This window comes from Phalacrocorax aristotelis, chromosome 29 (assembly GCF_949628215.1).
Source record: "Phalacrocorax aristotelis chromosome 29, bGulAri2.1, whole genome shotgun sequence".
Classification (NCBI taxonomy): Eukaryota; Metazoa; Chordata; class Aves; order Suliformes; family Phalacrocoracidae; genus Phalacrocorax; species Phalacrocorax aristotelis.
The window spans coordinates 21,149-38,350 of NC_134304.1; the positions used below are offsets into that span (position 1 = coordinate 21,149).

General features: G+C 63.3%; 2 protein-coding genes across 9 annotated transcripts; both read right to left on the reverse strand.

Annotated features, from left to right (window-relative positions):
- Positions 1–432: 432 nt before the first annotated feature.
- UBE2M (ubiquitin conjugating enzyme E2 M) lies at positions 433–5,123 on the reverse strand. The gene is made up of 5 exons (XM_075076295.1): positions 4,390–5,123; positions 3,333–3,427; positions 2,877–2,915; positions 2,018–2,121; positions 433–1,788 (listed from the first exon to the last, which is right to left on the reverse strand). The coding sequence occupies exons 1-5, from the start codon at positions 4,496–4,498 to the stop codon at positions 1,596–1,598; spliced, it is 540 nt and encodes a 179-aa protein (XP_074932396.1). The 5' UTR covers positions 4,499–5,123; the 3' UTR covers positions 433–1,595.
- A 496-nt stretch (positions 5,124–5,619) lies between these two features.
- Positions 5,620–15,632, reverse strand: TRIM28 (tripartite motif containing 28). 8 transcript variants are annotated; one of them, XM_075076264.1, is made up of 19 exons: positions 15,370–15,632; positions 14,015–14,127; positions 13,780–13,912; positions 13,479–13,614; positions 12,248–12,364; positions 12,043–12,157; positions 11,813–11,959; positions 10,598–10,712; positions 10,424–10,524; positions 10,257–10,322; positions 10,058–10,100; positions 9,931–9,970; positions 9,377–9,436; positions 8,195–8,396; positions 7,874–8,121; positions 6,436–6,544; positions 6,280–6,354; positions 6,064–6,198; positions 5,620–5,964 (listed from the first exon to the last, which is right to left on the reverse strand). In XM_075076264.1, exons 1-19 carry the CDS (start codon positions 15,569–15,571, stop codon positions 5,794–5,796), a joined length of 2,328 nt encoding a protein of 775 aa, XP_074932365.1. In that variant the 5' UTR covers positions 15,572–15,632; the 3' UTR covers positions 5,620–5,793. The 8 variants fall into 8 exon arrangements, with proteins under 8 accessions (XP_074932365.1, XP_074932364.1, XP_074932363.1 ...); XM_075076263.1 differs by having other exon boundaries at positions 9,931–9,973; XM_075076262.1 differs by lacking the exon at positions 15,370–15,632 and adding exons at positions 14,295–14,481; positions 14,599–15,196 and having other exon boundaries at positions 9,931–9,973; positions 10,058–10,322.
- Between the last annotated feature and the right edge of the window lie 1,570 nt (positions 15,633–17,202).

A 17,202-nucleotide genomic window follows, 5' to 3' on the forward strand; every position in this document is an offset into this window, starting at 1 on the left:
GGGACTCCCACTGCCCCCCCATATTCCCTAACGCCCCCCCAAACCCCCCCCCGGGACTCCCACTGCCCCCCCATATTCCTTAATGCCCCCCCAAACCCCCCCCCGGGACTCCCGCTGCCCCCCCATATTCCCTAATGCCCCCCCCAACACCCCCCCAGGACTCTCACTGCCCCCCCATATTCCCTAACGGCCCCCCCAGACCACCCCCCCAGACCCCTTACTGCCCCCTACCACCCCCTGTGACCCCTCAAGACCCCCCCCATACCCCCTCAGACACCCCAAATACCCCCCCGGGGCAGGGGCTGCCCCATCACCCCCACCCCGGGGTGCTCATAGAGGGGGGGCCCCCAGGGGTCACTGGGGTCCCACGGTGGCACTGGGCTTGGGGACAGGCTGGGGTGGCCCAGGACCACCCAGTGACCCCAGGAAGCGCCCGCGAGTCCCCACGGGGTGACCCCGGGTCCCCCTTTGGGGTGACCCAACATCATCAGGTCGCCCCAAAGGGTGTCCCAAGGCCACCAGGTGCCATCTGGGGGCCTCCCAATGTCACCAAGGACCCCTAGGACATGTCCCAGGGCCACCAGGTGACTCCCCAGGTTGTCCCAAGGGCACCCGGTGCCCCACCAGGTGTCCAAAGGCCACCTTGGGGTGTCCCAATGTCACCAGGAGCCCCTAAGGACATGTCCCAGGGCCACCAGGTGTCACCTCAGGGTGTCCCAAGGCCACTAGGTGGCCCCAGGAGGTGTCCCAACATCACCAAGGACCCCCAGGACATGTCCTAGGGCCATCAGGTGCCACCTCGAGCTGTCCCAAGACCACCTGGTGCCCCCATCACATGTCCCATGGCCACCTTGGGGTCTCCCAGTGTCACCAGGAGGCCCTAAGGGCATGTCCCAGGGCCACCAGGTGCTACCTTGAGGTGTCCCAAGGCCACTGGGTGCCACCTTGGGGCCTCCCAATGTCACCAAGGGCCCCTAGGACATGTCCCAGGGACAGCCAGTGCCACCTCGAGGTGTCTCAAGGCCACCCGGTGCCCCCAAAAGATGTCCTAAGGCCACCGGGTGCCACCTCAAGGTCTCCCAACCTCACCAAGTACCCCTCTGACATGTCCCAGGGCCACCAGGTGCCACATCCAGGTGTCCTAAGGCCACCGGGGTGCCACCTCAGGGTCTCCCAACCTCATCATGGGCCCCTAGGACATGTCCTAGGGCCACCCGGTGCTACCTCAGGTTGTCCCAGGGCCACCAGGTGCCACCTCGAGGTGTCTCAAGGCCACCTGGTGCCCCCAAAAGATGTCCTAAGGCCACCAGGTGCCACCTCAGGGTCTGCCAACCTCACCAAGGGCCCCTAGGACATGTCCCAGGGCCACCAGGTGCCACATCCAGGTGTCCTAAGGCCACCGGGTGCCACCTCAGGGTCTCCCAACCTCATCATGGGCCCCTAGGACATGTCCTAGGGCCACCCGGTGCTACCTCAGGTTGTCCCAGGGCCACCAGGTGCCACCTCGAGGTGTCTCAAGGCCACCTGGTGCCCCCAAAAGATGTCCTAAGGCCACCAGGTGCCACCTCAGGGTCTGCCAACCTCACCAAGGGCCCCTAGAACATGTCCCAGGGCCACCAGGTGCCACCTCGAGGTGTCTGAAGGCCACCCAGTGCCCCCCAGACGTGTCCCAAGGCCACCAAGGGCCCCCAACCCGCAAGCAGGTGCACCCCAGCGGTACTCACCAGGAAGAGGTACTGCAGGCCGTAGATGATGGAGTTTATCGTCAGGACAGGCTTCCAGTCCTCTCTGGGGACAGAGCTGGGCGTCAGGTGGGCCACTGGGGCCACCCCAGAGGTGGCCACGGCCACCCCAAGGTGTCTGAGGCCACCCCGCGCCCACACTCGAGGTGCATGGGGCAACCGTTTGCCCCCTCGTCGCACCCTGCCGGGTCTCCGGGGGCAGACGCGGACCCGGATCCAGCTGTGGCCACCCCAGAGGGTGGCGGTGGGCCACCCTGGGTGTGGCGGTGGCCCACCTGAGGATGTTGAGGCAGACGTTGCCCTCCAGGTCGATGTTGGGGTGATAAACCATCGTCTCACACTTCACCTTCGGCGGGTCGTGGGGGTAGCCCTGGCCGACCTGGGGGGGAGGGAGCGGGCCCAGCGTCACGGCTCAGCCTCCACCGTGGCCACCAGCCACTTCTTGGTGGCCACCAGCCCCTACCCTGATCCACAGCGTGGACATCTGATTCCTAGTCACGTCTCAGTGGCCACGGGTCTCTCAGTGGTGGCCACCAGCCCCTAGATCCTACCCCCAACCTGCGGCAGGGACACGCAGCTGCTTGTCATGTCTTGGTGGCCACAGGTCACATTCTTGGTGGCCACCAGTTTCTTGCCCCTACCTCAAATCACACGCTAGACACAGCCAAAGGTGACATCTTGGTGGTCACCAAACCCCATCTTCAAGCCACAGAGACAGACACGTGCCCTGGTCACGTCTTGGTGGCCCCAAGTCCCCCCACCCCACCTCCAATATACAGAGTGGCCACCGGTCACGTCTTGGTTGCCACCAGCCCCTACCCAACCCATGGGGTGGGCACTTGGCTACCAATCATGTCTTGGTGGCCACCAACCCCTATTCCCAGTCCCAACCCACATGGTAGCCACAAGTCACGGTTGGTGATATTCTGGTGGCCACAGGTCAGGTTTCAGTGGCCACCTGCCTCCTGCTCCCACCCACAGGACAAGCGCATGACTGTGGGTGCCACCTTGGTGGCCACCACCCCACTGCTGCCACCCCCAGCCCCCGGGGCAGCCACGTGGCCACCGGTTCCATCTTGGTGGCCACGAGATGGGTGTTGGTGGCCACGGAATCCCCCTCAGTGCAGGACTGACCTTAAAACTGAAGACGAATTTCCCTCCCTTGTAGAAGCCCTGCGGGAGAGACAGATGTCACCGGGGATGGGGACACGGTGGGGGGGGAAACACGGGGGGGGAGGGGACACCAGGGGGACCCCAAGGGACAAGTGGGGACAGGGGAAGGACAGGGAAATGGGCAAGACCCATAGGGAAAGTGGGGGGGCACAGGGGAACCCCCCCCAAGGGACATGAGGGTCTTCTGAGGGGACACAGGGGTGACAAGAGAGGGATGGGGGGGACACGAGGACACTGCAGGGATGGATGGGGACCCCAAAATGGGGGGGCAGGGGGAGGAGACGGGGAGCGGGCAGAAGGACACACAAGGACAGGAGGGGACAAAGGGAATGGGGGATTCCAAGGGAGGGGGGAGGACCCAAGAGGGTGACGGGGGGGTGACGGGGGGGTGACAGGGGGGTGACGGGGGGACCCCACCTCGTCGGGGCAGATGAGGAGGCGGAAGTGCAGCAGGTCGTCCTGGTCGGAGAAGTCGATCTCGCACGTTTTGGGCAGGTTCAGCTCGTTGATGTCTGGGGGGGTGGGGGGGAGGGAGGGGAGGAGGGGTTGTGGGGTGACACGTGGGGGACACGGGTGACACACAGGGACACGCACGTGAGTCAGTCGGGGGGACACGGACGCGCGGCTGGGGCTACCGTGAGCCCACCCCCCAAGCTGTGGCCCTATTGGGACCAGAATCTCCTCCCATACAACCCCAGTTGGGCCCTACTGGAAGCAGCATCATTTCCCCACACCTGTACTCCCAGTGGGGTCCTACTGGGACCAGTGTCCCCCTGCACCCACAGAGCCACACTGGGACTAGACCTCTGCCCCACGTGTTCCCCACCAGGGCCCTACTGGGACCAGCCCATTTATCCTACTGGGACCACCCTATACCCCCCACTGGGACCAGCCCGTTCACCCTACTGGGACCACCCTATACCCCCCACTGGGACCAGCCTATGCCCCCCACCAGGGCCCTACTGGGAGCAGCCCATTTACCCTACTGGGACCAGCCTGTTCCTCCCACCAGCGCCTTACTGAGACCAGCCCATTCCTGCCACTGGAGCCCATCTGGGACCAGCCCATTCCTCCCACCAAGGCCCTACTGGGACCAGCCCCTCTGCCCTACTGGGACCAGCCCATTCCTCCCACCAAGGCCCTACTGGGACCAGCCCCTCTGCCCTACTGGAACCAGCCCATTCCTCCCACCAGCACCTTACTGGGACCAGCCTGTGTCCCTCACTGGGGCCCTACTGGGACCACCCTGTGTCCTCTGCCCAGGCCCTGCTGGGACCAGCCCATTCCTCCCACCGGGGCCTTACTGGGACCAGGCCGTTTGCCCTGCTGGGACCAGCCCATACCCCCGGTGGGCCCCTCCGACCCTCTCCCCCTCCAGGGCCGGGCCCCCCCCCCCCGGGCCGGGCCCCCTCCGCCCCCGCGGCCGGGCCGGTGCCGGGGAAGGCGGGAGCCGCCGGGCCCCGGGGCCGGTCACCTTTCTGGATGCGGAGCTGGGCGGCCGAGGCCTTTTTGCTGGTGCCCTTGGTACCGCCCGCCGATTCCTCCTCCTTCTTCTGCTGCTTTAGCGAGAAGAGCTTGATCATCCTGCCGGGCCGAACCGGGCGGGGGCCGGGGGGCGGGAGCCGGGCGGGGCCCCCCCCGGCGGGGAGGAGGGGGCGGGCGGCGGCGGCAGCGGCGGCCGGAGCGGGGAGCGGCGGCGGCTCTGAGGCGGCGGGGAATCGGCGACGGCCGGCGCCGCTCGGCAACTTCCGGAAACGCTTCGGGGTTGTCCGGAAGGGACTTCGGGGCTCTCCGGAAGGGTCGGCGGAGACTTCGGCACCCTTCGGGGCTTTCCGGAGAGGGCTCGGGCCGGCGCCGAACGCGCTTCGGCTTTTTCCGGAAGGAGAACGATTCGTTCCGGGGTCTTCCCCCGCCGCTTCGGCTCTTTCCGGAAGGCCTTTCGGCTCTTTCCGGAGGTGCTTCGTGTTCTTCCGGAGAGGGGGTGGGTTCGAGGCGTTCCGCCCCGCCTCGGGTCTCTCCGGAAAGCCCCGAGCGTCGCCGAGCCCTTCCCCGAGCAACGTCGACTCTTTCCGGAGAGAGACGTCGGGTTCCTCTGAAAGGAAAGCGGCCTGACCGCCTTCGGCTCCTTTCGGAAAAGCTTCGGCTCTTTCCGGAACGCCTCGGCTCTTTCCGGCAGCCCACTCTCCTCCCCGCTCCTTTCGCTTCTCACCGGAAAGTGTCAGCTATTTCCGGAAGCCTCCCCGCCTCCCCCAATTCGGCTGTTTCCGTAAGGCTTCGGCTCTTTCCGTATCCCTCCGTCCTTCCACCAGCCAATCCTGCGCAGGGGGAGGAGCTTAAGGCACCGGAGAGAGGGCGGGCCTTTGCTTCAGCCCAGTGGGCGCCGCCATATTTCTCATGGGCGCCGCCATCTTTGTTGGGGCATGGAAGGAGGGGCCTTACTGGGACCAGTTCCCCCTCCCAGAACCTCCAGCAGGGCCATACTGGGACCAAACCCTCCCCTTGCAGTGCTGCCAAGCCCCAGTATAGCCACCACCACCCATCCCATCTCCAGCCCAGAAGCTCCCGGTCCAGCACCCGCTTAGCTTCAGCCCCTTGCCCCATCCTCATGGGGGGCAAGGAGAGAAGTGGGGGGCACCAGGAGGTGGCAAAATGGGGGGGCCCAGGGGCTGGATCCAGCCCTGAGATGAGGGAGGAGCTCCACGAGGCCGTGAGCATGGCTTTATTTCTCCAGAAGACACAGACAAGGGCAGTCCCGGGGGGGGGGGGGGGGGGGGGGGGGGGAGGGGGCAGGCAGCAACACCCCCACATCCCTCCTCATGGTCCCTGGGGGCACCAGGACAGGATCCAGCCCCGCTATCCCCCCCTCCAAGGGTGGGCATCAGGGTCCCAGGGGGCCGGCTGGGGGGGCTGGCGAGCCTTCGGCCTCATCCAGAGGGATGACGGGCTCGAGGAAGAGGGCGGAGGAGAACTTGCGGTCGCCAAAGGCAGCGTTGAGCCGAGCTTCGAAGAACCGCTGCAAACCCAGGATGGACTGAACGTCCGCCTTGTCCTGGGAGGGCGGGGGGGTAGGGGGGAGAAACAGGGGTGATGGGGGGGGGGGCTGGATCATCCTCAGCCCCCAAAAACCCAGCCTGGGGGCGCCCCACACCTCGGTGAGGCGGTTGAACTGCCGGATCATCCTCCAGACGTCGTGGGCGAACTCCTCGGGGCAACGGTAGTGGGGGGTGAGCTTCTCCTGCAGCTTGGCGCGGATGAGGGTCAGGTCGATGGCGTCGTGGCCGTCCTGGGGAGTTGGGGGTGAGGGATCTGGGGGGGTGAGGGATCCCCCCCGCCTCAGATCCCCGACCCCATTCACAGGACTCACCGGAGAGCTGGAGAGGCGGTGGAGGGGCCGGCAGGGCTCGTGGCAGAGCAGCTCCAGCAGCACATACTCACATTTCTGCAAGGATAAAAAGGGATCCCTCGATCCCTTCATGCACCACTGGATCCCCCGATCACAAACGCACACCCCAATACAGACCTGCTGATCCAGGGGGCAGAGTTTGTGGGGTTGCCCCTCCTCAAAGCTGTGGGCGAGGTCCTCGCTGGGGGGTGGCAGGTCCTGGCAGAGCAGACACCTCCACTCGGGGCTGTGGGATCAGGTGAGGGGATCGGGTGAGGGGATCGGGCGGTCCCCCCTCCTCTCCCAGCTCATTCACTGCATCGCAGGCAGTGATCACCCCCGGCATTGAGGCCCCAGAGCTCCCCAGGCAGATGGAATCAAGGGGGTGGGGGGAAGCCACAGGATCCCACAGGGTTTTGGATCAGCGGGGGGATTCCCACACAGGTCAGGGCCCAGCAGCAAAGGATCAAGGCGGGGGCCCACAACAGAGGGGGAGTACCAGCTCCCCAGGGATCAAAAAGGTCCCAACTAATCCAAGACCAATGCGCGACTCCCCATGGATCGGGGCAGTAGATCCCCAAGGGATCTGCGTTGCTGCGTAGGTCCCCAGGTGGACTGAGGACCTACAAGGGATCCAGGAGAGCCAGGGCGGGAGGAACAGAGCGCCGTGGGGCTCAGACTCCACAGGTTCCCCCAGGATTTGGGATCAACAGGTAGATCCCCATGCAGAGGAGGGCTAGGAGATCCCAAAGGATCTGGGCTTGAAGTGGATCCCTCCGTGGATGGCAGAAAGCAGGCCCCCAGGGCTCTGTGGTCAACAGCTGGATCTCTACAAGGGTTGAGACGGGATCTCCAGGGATCACGGGGCAGTCTCTGCATGGATCCGAGAGCTGGCCTGGTCCATGGGGTTGGAAGATTCCAGGAGCAAAACCCCAGCAAATACTGGGGATCCAGTAGCAACCAAAGACTGGAAAACTTGGGTGGCAGTAACTCCCTCGGAGGAAGGATCAGTGGATCCCAAAAGACACCACCAGATCCCAAGGGAGAGACATGGTCCTTGGTCAAGCAGCTTCCCAAAGCTCCAGCAGTGGCCAAGGACCTCTGGGTGGGGGCAGAACTGGATCTGGGGTGGGGGGTCAGATAGATCCCAGAGGCCAGTGATCACTCAAGGAATCTAGTGGCACCACAGGTTCTGCCCCAAGGAATGAGGAGTGGGAGCAATTCCACCCCCATCCTGGGAGAAAGAAGCAGTAGATCCTACAGGTGATGAGTAGATCCTACGAGAGATCAGCATGCCCCAAAGATTGGGTGGTTTTGGGTGATCCCTGAAGATCCAGCGAGCAGCAGATGCCCGAGATCCTCTGTGACGCCATGGGGCAGCAACCTCCAGCAAGAGGGATCCCAGGGGAGAGCAGTAGATCCTGGGGGATCTAGCAGTGCCAGAGGAGCCCCAAGGGGACGATGGAGCGGCAACCCTCAGGGACGGGAGGTCAGTGGATCCCGGGGGCGTAGGGGGAGCTGGGGAGGTGACCAGGAGCAGCGGATCCGAGGCTGCCCAGCAGATCCCCAGACATACCTGGGGACCTCCTGGAGGGTGGGGAGGTGACAGTCGAGGTGGTAACAGTGCTCGCAACAGTCGCACATCACCACAGCACCGGCCTGGCAGCAGACGCGGCAACAGGAGACGCCGGGGCCGGCTCCCAGAGGAACAGATCCCAGCCCCAGCAAGGATCTGGGGGGTCCCGGCACCCCGGGGTGCTCGGGAAGCAGCCCCACAGGCTTGGTGTCCTGAGTGTCCCCGATAGCCGCCTCCTGCTCCTCCTCCTGCGAGCGGCGAGAGAGAGGTGTGAGACAGGGGAGCAGGGAGGGAGGCGGGGACGGACAGAGGGACACCCACCTTGACAGTGAGGGGGATGGGGGGCTGCGGCTGCGCCCCCCGCTCGATGATGATGAGGCTGAAGTCCTCGGCCGAGGTGCCGGGGAAGACGCGGAAGACGGGGGGCTGTGCCACCCCCGACAGATCCAGGTCCAGCCGCTCCAGGCTGACCCGCGGCACCTTGCGGAGGAGGGTGCTCGCCGGGCCTGCGGGGGGGCGGCTCCTGGGGGGCACAGGGGGGTCAGGATTTTGGGGGACACCCCCTCAACCCTCCTGGGTAGAATTCCTTGGGGTTTGGGGTGCTGGCAGCTCCTGGTCCCTTCAGGACAGGGGTGCCAACAGGGAGAGCCTCCAGCCACCCTGCAGCACAAAGGGGACAAGGGATGCAGAGACCCCAGCCACCCCCCACACAGGGGGACAAGGGGGGGACCCCAGGAACAGAGTGACAAGGCTTAGGGGCACAGGGATATGGGGGCAGGGGGGACCCCAGGAACAGAGTGACAAGGCTCAGGGGAGCGTTGGGTACAGGGTGACAAGGGGGTCCTGGTCACCCCCTGGCACACAGGGACCCAGCCACTCCATGGTACAGGGGACAACAAGGGGGGGACCCCAGGGACAGAGTGACAAGGCTTAGGGGCACGGGGGGGGACCCCAGGGACAGAGTGACAAGGCTTAGGGGCACAGGGATATGGGGGCAGGGGGGACCCCAGGAACAGAGTGACAAGGCTTAGGGGCACGTGGGGGGACCCCAGGAACAGAGTGACAAGGCTCAGGGGAGCGTTGGGTACAGGGTGACAAGGGGGTCCTGGTCACCCCCTGGCACACAGGGACCCAGCCACTCCATGGTACAGGGGACAACAAGGGGGGGACCCCAGGGACAGAGTGACAAGGCTTAGGGGCACGGGGGGGGACCCCAGGGACAGAGTGACAAGGCTTAGGGGCACAGGGATATGGGGGCAGGGGGGACCCCAGGTACAGAGTGACAAGGCTCAGGGGAGCGTTGGGTACAGGGTGACGAGGGACAGGGGGGCCCAGTCACCTGTGGGTACTGGGGGACCAGGCCACGAGCTGTCCTGGCTGTCCCCAGGCACAAGGGACGGGGTTACCCCAGGCCTGGGGCTCCATCTCCCACACCCTCAACTCACTGTCAGGACAGAGGTGCCTTAACTCCCCACGCACCCACCCCCGAGCCCTTGTCATTACCGCTTAACAAGCAGCTTCTTAACGAACTTCTCCTCATCCCCAGGAGGACTATGTTTTCTCCTGTATAACAAGATTGTCAGGGCACCTGGAGAGGCCCCAGGCAGCCCCCCAAGGCTCAAAAACTGTGTTCCTCCTAGCTGGGATGGAGCACTGCTACCCAGGGACAGTTTCAGGGACACGGTGGCCCTGTCCCCTGCCCTCTGTGCCTGGGTATGGAGTGACAGGGGACATGGGGACTGCAGCCACCTCTGGGTATGAGCTGACAAGGGTGGGGGGAACCCCCAGGTACAGGGTGAGAGGGTGTCCCTGCCACCCCCTGGACATGGGGTAACAAGGGACAGGGTCCCTGGGCGGGGGGACACAAGGAAAGCAGGTCCCACGTAGGGGGTGACAAGGAACAGTGCTAAGCCACCCCCGGGCACACTGTGACAGGGGTCCCAAGTACGAGGTGACATGGGACAACTACATGGCAGGGGGGTTCAAAGCCACCCCCCAAGGCACAGGGTGATAAGGGCCAGCAGATCCCTGGGGACAGGGGGTTCCACCACACTCACCTCTTCACTCCTGTGACAGCAGCTTCGGGGGGGCCATTGGCTGCTGAGAAATACTCACATCAGGAGCCTGCCTCCCCTCCTTCATCCTCCTCCCTCTCCCCATTGTGTCACCCCCCTCCCCACTCACCGAGCTCAGCACCCACAGCCACATCCCCGGGGCTCTCGGCCGTCTGTGGGTAAAGGTGCGGGGGGGACAGGTCGGGGCAGCCCAGCCCCTCGGCCTCCAGGGGAAACTGAGGCAGGATGGGCATCCCCAGCCCTCCCCCACTGCTCTGTGGGACACCGGAGGTCCCCCGGTCCTCCCCAGCCCCAATCTGGGGTCTCACCGGGGACTGCAGGAGGGGAACGGGGGCGCATTGCCCTTTGCTCACCACCGTAGCTTGCAGGGGGCCCTGAAAAAGAGATTTTTGAGGGGGGGGTGTGTGGTCATTACCAGGGGGCACCCACAGGTGCAAGAGACTGCAAAAAAACACCCCCTCATCCCCCCGGGTACCTGTGAGGCACCTGCAGTGGGGCTGGGGCCATGGGGGCTGGCAGCCGGCGGCTGGGGGCTGAGGGATGGCGGTGGGAGGCTCCATTCCGAGATGATGGTGCCTGCGAGGGGGGCAAGGGGCGTCAGGGCGGGGGCCCGGGTGTCCCCAGGGGTGTCCCCTCCCCAGGGGCGCACCAAAGCTCTCGGCGCTCTTGGTCCAGGCGTTGAGGTCCCACTGGAACTTCATGTCACCCTGCAGCTCCACGGGGTCCACGATCATCTTCAGGGCACGGTGGAGCTGAAAGTAGATCTGGGGGGGGTGGGGGGAACTCGTCACAACCTGGGAACCTCAGCAGGGGACACGTGTGACAGCATCCTAGGGGTGGTTGCCACAACGCAGGGAGCCTGAGGGCACACGTGGCAGCACCCCAGAGTCACCCCTCATATCATGGGGACCCTGAAGGGACACATGGCAGCACCCCAGGGTCAGCTGTGACATCATGGGGACCCTGAGGGGCCACATGGCAGCACCCCAGGGACACCCCTCATATCATGGGGACCCTGAGGGGACAGCATGGCAGCACCCCAGGGGCAGCTGCCACATCACAAGGACCCCAAGGGAACACGTGGCAGCCCCCCAGGGACACCCATCATATTGCACGGACCCCAAGGACACACGTGGCAGCACCCTGGGGACACTTGGTCACATCACAGGTAACCTGAGGGGACACACAGCAGCACTCTGGTGCACACACTGCCACGGGGACCCTGAAGGGACACATGGCGGGGGACCCCGGGGGCAGCCATTGTGCCACTGGGACCCTGAGGGGACCCGCTGCAGCACCCATCACACCATGGGGACTGCAATGGGACCCACCGCAGCATCTGGGATGTCACGGGTACCCCAAGAGGACCCGATGTGGCACCTGTCACATCACAGGGACTCTAAGGGGACCTGCTCTGGATAACCCCCATGGTTGGGGGGGGGGGGGGGGGGGCTCCCATCACAGCATGGGGACCTGGCATGTCCCAGCGACCCCACTGCAGCACCCTGGGGACATGCAGCCACAAGGACACGGACAGGGAGACAACAGGGGACATGGGGTGCGCTGGGGGGGGGGGGGGGGGCTGAGGGGTAGCTGGGGGCAAACCACTCCTAAGGAGACCTGACCTCACTTCACCCCACATTCCCCCCAGAACAGGGGACCTAGAGGAAAGCAGATCCCAAGCTGAGACACAGCACAGCCCAGGGCTTGGCTTCGCTCTCCCGCACCCACTCCCCCACCAGTCCCAGACAGCACAGAACAGGGGAACCTATGGGCCCCAACTACCCATCCTGGAGGGTTCCCTGCCCAAGGTAAGGGGTTTGGGGGGGGTCTGTGAGGGGGTTTCGGCCCCTCAGCGTCTCACCAACTTCTTGGAGAGCAGCAGAGCGGTGCTGTTGTCGCTCTCCAGGGCCCAGGAGGCGAAGCGGAGGATGTGCTCCTGGTGCCGCTGCAGCTTGGTCATGGCCCAGTGCTGCCGCTCGAGCTTCTCCTGCTGCCCCTCCGTCACCCGCTGCGAGGAAGGGGACAACGTCACCTCAGGGCAGAGGGACGGTGACAGGGGAAGCGCTGGCACTGTGTCCCCGCCCAGCTCACCTGGGCATCGCTCACCAACACCTTGCCACGCTTGTTAAGCTCCTTCATGATCTGGAGGATGGCCATCTTCACGTCCACCTGCACCCGCTTCTGCACGTCCGTCACCTGGCGGATGCTGCCGGCGGCGAAGGGAAGGGGAGAGGGGGGTAAACGCCCCCGTCGGGGGCGGATAATTCCCCCCGGGGGGGGCAGGTGGAGTACGTACAAGCTGCGCACTTCCTTGGTGGAGCGCTGCAGGCTGGCGTGTTTGTCGCCCAGGCGCTTCACCAGCGTCGCCAGCATCTTGCGCTGGTTCCTCACCGCGTCCTCCAGAAACTGGTACCTGCGGGACGGGGCGAGAAAAGGGGGTCGCAATGGGGCTGGCGGGGGGGCATGGGCTGCGAGCCCCAAAACCAATAGGTGCAGCACCCCCCCCCCAGCCACCCATGGGGGGGCCCAAAATAGCCCCCCCACCGAGAAACCCAGACTCCTGGAGCCACTGGAGAAGGAAACCAACTGGAAGAAGTTAACCTGCTTAGTAATTACGTAACTTTCTCATTAACTTGTTAGTCATTAGCGATCAAATTTATTTGGATGAAGGAGCTGGCCAGGCTAACAAACCTGTGAGCCACAAAACTTTAACTTAATTAGTTGTTTACTTTAACTGAATTAGATCTTACACATGCAAAAGGCTTTTAATATAGCGAATCAGTCAGGTAAGTAACCTAAGTAGATACCTGCTCAGATAATCAGATAATTAATCAAATTAGTTACCGAGTCAACTAGGAAATTTAACCAGTCTGAGCACAAAACTACTCTATTTAAACAAAAAAAAAAAAACAATTAGAAATCAGTTAAAAATCCAGCTCATTGAAATAACTGAGAAGGTAATTAAATTGATTTTTCAATTCTAACAAATTAGACATCTCCAATTCCTTAAAACCTTAAAAGCAATTTAAGCCCCTCAAACCAACCAGGCCGCTAATTAACAAAGTACCTAATCAGATAACAAACTTATTTGGTTAAAACCACAAATTAACTCAGTCAATCCCTTTAGTTGGCCAACTAATAACTAATGAGCTTCATTTTTTGGACTAGATGATCCCTGAGGTCCCTTCCAACCTGGGATTCCGTGATATTTAAAATCAATAACTAATGGATGAGAATAATTAGCCTTTGGCCTAACTTCGGTTCTTTTTCAATAACTAGTTAATTAGCTTAATCAGTCACCTACCTTCTTAGATATCTGATAAAAACACATTTAAGGTGCTGTGGGGCCTCACCATTAAGGCACACAGGCAACCTTTTCAGCTGATAAATAAATTTGTTCAGTTACCTGACTTGCCCCAAATCACTGTTTTTAAGGGATAACGAGCAGGATAACTGATTCAAGCGATAATTAGCCACAAAAAACTACCCAATTTGTATTAAATTAACTAATGCCGGCGCCCACTCACTGGTGGTCCTTGTGCGCGTTGAGCTGGCAGTCGCGGCAGGTGAGCGTGTCGCACGTGTCGCAGAAGAGCACCAGCGGCTCGTGCTTGTGCACGGAGCAGTACACGGCGCGCTCTCCCTCCTTCGCCTTGCCGCTGCCTGCGGGAAACGCGGTGTGACGTCACCACGACGTCACCTGCACCCAGCGGGGACCTGCTGCCGGAGGAGGCATCCCAGTGGGACAGGCACGGCCACCGCCGCGGCACCTCCAGACGTGCCAGCCACGAGGTCACCGCCTCGGCGGGGAGGGTGGCGGGGACAGACCTGTGGCCCGGACCGTGTGGTCCTTAGTGTACTTGACCCGCTGGTGGGCCTCCACACAGGTCTCGCAGAGCGGCTCCGAGCACTCCACGCAGTAGCTGGTGGCCAGCGCGTTGTCCTCGCAGCTCGTGCAGCACTGGGGGACAAGAGACGCAGCGTGGGGACGCCGGGCCCGGCCAGGCGCAGGGAGCTTGCTTCAGCCTAATTAATCGTTAATTAAGCATTAACGAAGCGTTACCTGAGTCGACCCCTGGCTGGTGGCAGGCGCCTCGGCCCCACTGTCCCTCAGAAAGTAGTTCTCCACAACATCCTTCAGGTGACACTGGTGTTTGCAGATGGGGCAGTCGACCACTGCGGGGAGGGGAGCGGTGGGTGAGGGTGTCAGAGGGGGCCCAGTGTCACCCCAAACTCCCAGTCACCACCGTTTGTCACTAGAGAGTCCCCTCAGGGACCCACGCGGTGCCTTGCCCCTGCCAAAAAATGGGGTGGCTCATTAGCGAGGTGAGCCGCTAACGCACTTTGGCAGAGAAGGAAGAAACCAGAAGACGCTGGGTCCTGATGGTGACGTGCAGACCTTGGGTACCTCCAAAACTGGAGCCCCACCATGGCCCCGGGGCTGACCCCGATGTCATCGCAGAGGGGACAGCACCTCGGGGGGGTCCCTGCTCCCGAAGCAGGTCCAGCATCAACCCAGGTCACCTACGGCTTTTTCCAGCCGAACAGCCAGGTAAGGAAGTTTCTCCCATTATCCACCACAAACCTCTATGGCTGCTGCCTCTCGCTCGCCTCTGTCATCCACGTTTGCAGCAGCCACTGATTTACCTTTCCTCCTCCTCCTCCTCGCCTCGAGGGAGGTGGCGCAGTGACGGTTGAGATGCCATCTCCCGCAGACAGCGGCGAGAGGATGTGGTGCTTTTGATCCCTCCAGAAGCCTCCCCGCAGAGGCAGAGGGGTGCGGAGATGGCGATGAGAAGCCGCAGTGGAGGCAGCCGGCGTATCCCCCGCCGGGATGGGACAATGCCGTGGCGGGAAGGACCCGGGTGGGGTCAGAGCAGCCATGGGGGAGTTGGGGGCTGCTCAGGGTGACAAACTGAGGTGGGAAGGAGGCCACCGAGCACAGGAGAATTGGGGACAGACAAAGGGCCACCCCATGCCCAGGTGAAGTCCCACACACGACAACCCACGTGGGGAGCCCCAGGGGAAGCCAAAAGCGTTGACAGCACCCCAGCTGCTTCACCCACGGGTCCGCTTGCACCCTTCAGCCGGGCTCCAACCCCACACCACCCGAAAAGGCCCTCACAGGCGCCCAGGCCCACCTTGATCCTTTTTCACACCCTCACAGGGCTGTTTGGGGCACCCCACCCGTCCGTACGCCCTCCCCGGTCTCGCACACGCAACCCCTTTGCACGGCTCCCGGTCCCGTTAACGCAGCTTGGCACCACCCTCCCACCCCTTCACCGCCTTCCACGACCCCCCCCACCTTCAGTTGGGCCTCACACGGCCCTTCTCCCCGCCAAGCTCCCTCCCCCGCTGCTGCAGGGCTCCCTCGCCCCCCGTTAACAGCCCTCCCCCGTTCAGACGCCCTCGCCTCACCTGGGTCATCCGGGGCGGGGGCGGCGGCAGGGCCCGGCGGGACCCGCAGGCACTCCCGGCAGACCGAGTGGAGGCAGGGCAGCAACCGCGGCTCCCTCTCGGCTCTCAGCCTCTCCCGGCAAACGCCGCAACATTCCAGTAAATCCAGAGAATCCGGTCGCTGCCCGGCGGGGCCGCTCGCCTCCGCCGCCGGGCTCGACATGGCGGCCGCTACCCCCCTCAGTCCCCTCACAGGGGGCTCGCGAGCCACCGCCGGCTGCGCGCGCAGGAGCCACCGCCTCCGCCGGAGGTAGCCAATCAGCACCCGCCCTGCGCCGAGTGGGGCGGGGGCTTGCCGAGATTGACAGAGGGGGAAGGCAATGGGAGGTGAGGAGGATGGAGAAGGCGGGACAGCAGGGAGAGAGGGGCGGGAAGGAACCGCCAAGCACGCGAGAGGCGCGGGGGGCGGTAAAGGGGGACGGGCCAATCAGCTAATTCACTGGGTGGAGACCATACCTTATTGAGCCAATAGGTATCCGCAGAGCTCGGACGGACAGCTCATGGATCCAACCGCTTCTTCCACGCGCTCCGCCCCCAGGGTGGGAGGGCGAATGTTGTCTGGAAGCCGAAAGGGCGGGCAGGCGGGTCGAATCAGCTCAAGGAAGGCGGTGACTTCTAAGATGGACGTTGAGCTCAGCCAATCAACGTCCATACTCCTCGGGGAGGCGGGACAGAGACTCTGATCGACAGCTCAGCAAACCAATCAATTTTGCAAGTACCTCAGCGTCCCTAGAGCCCATCCGCAGTGACTCCGGTTCGGCCGCCGTCAGCGGGGGTCTTGGGGGCGGGAGGGGGCTCCGGGCCGGCGGGGTCTGCCCGGGGCAGAGGGGTCCCAGGGCATGGCTGGGGTGGGGGAAGGACGCAGACAGGGTATCGCTGCCAGGCCTGGGTCTAGGCCTGGGTCTGGGCCTGGGTCTAGGCCTGGAGCTGGGCCTGGGTGTGGGCCTAGGGCAAGGCCCGGGCATTAGCTTAGGGCAAGGCCCAAGGCTGGGCATGGTTGTGCCAGGCCTTGGCTGTCAGCCTGGGGCTGGGCTGGGGGCTCAAGCTGAGCTCTGGCTCTGAGCAAGGACCTGCCCAAGGGCTGGGTTTGGGCCTGGGTGGAAGCCCAGGCTTAGGGCTGGTTGTGGGCGAGGGACTTAGGCCAGAACCTGGCTCTACGTTGTGGTATGAGTTCACGTCCCTCCCAATGTCACCCTGAAATCACCACCCTCACCCACAGCTCACCCCCAGCCATGCCAGGACCAGCCTGGACAGCCCCAGTTCAGCTCCCTCAGCTCCCCGTCCTGCCCCGGTGACCCCATCAACACCCCCTTTGCTAACCCCAAGCTTCCTGCGCTTCCCTCTACCCACCCATCTCATCCTGCCTCATGTTTTTACTTCCCAGTCAGTTTAATCCTTGATTTCGCTCTCAGAGGAGAAGCCTGAGAGTTTCCAAAGGGTCTTTGAGGACCCGAGAGCCGCGTTTAAGTGAGTAAAAACACCTTAAAAATACATAATCTTGCCACTGGAGAGGGTGATTTAAGGCTGACACTGGGTGAAAGTTGCTGGGGTGGGGTCATAAAGGTGTTTGGGGGGGCCCAGGGTGGCGGACTAGGGGCAAACTGGGCCAAACTGGGGCTCCCCTCACTAGCTGCAGGGGTGAACATCTCCCATCCCCTCCCAAAAGAACCCAGATTTTGGCCTGTTTAATGACCTGCCAGTAGGGCTGGGGGGAGCCCCAAAACTGAGGGGGTGACTGTGCCCACCCTGATAAATGGGGTCTGTCTGAATCCCTTCCCCAGTTCCCAGTTGGGT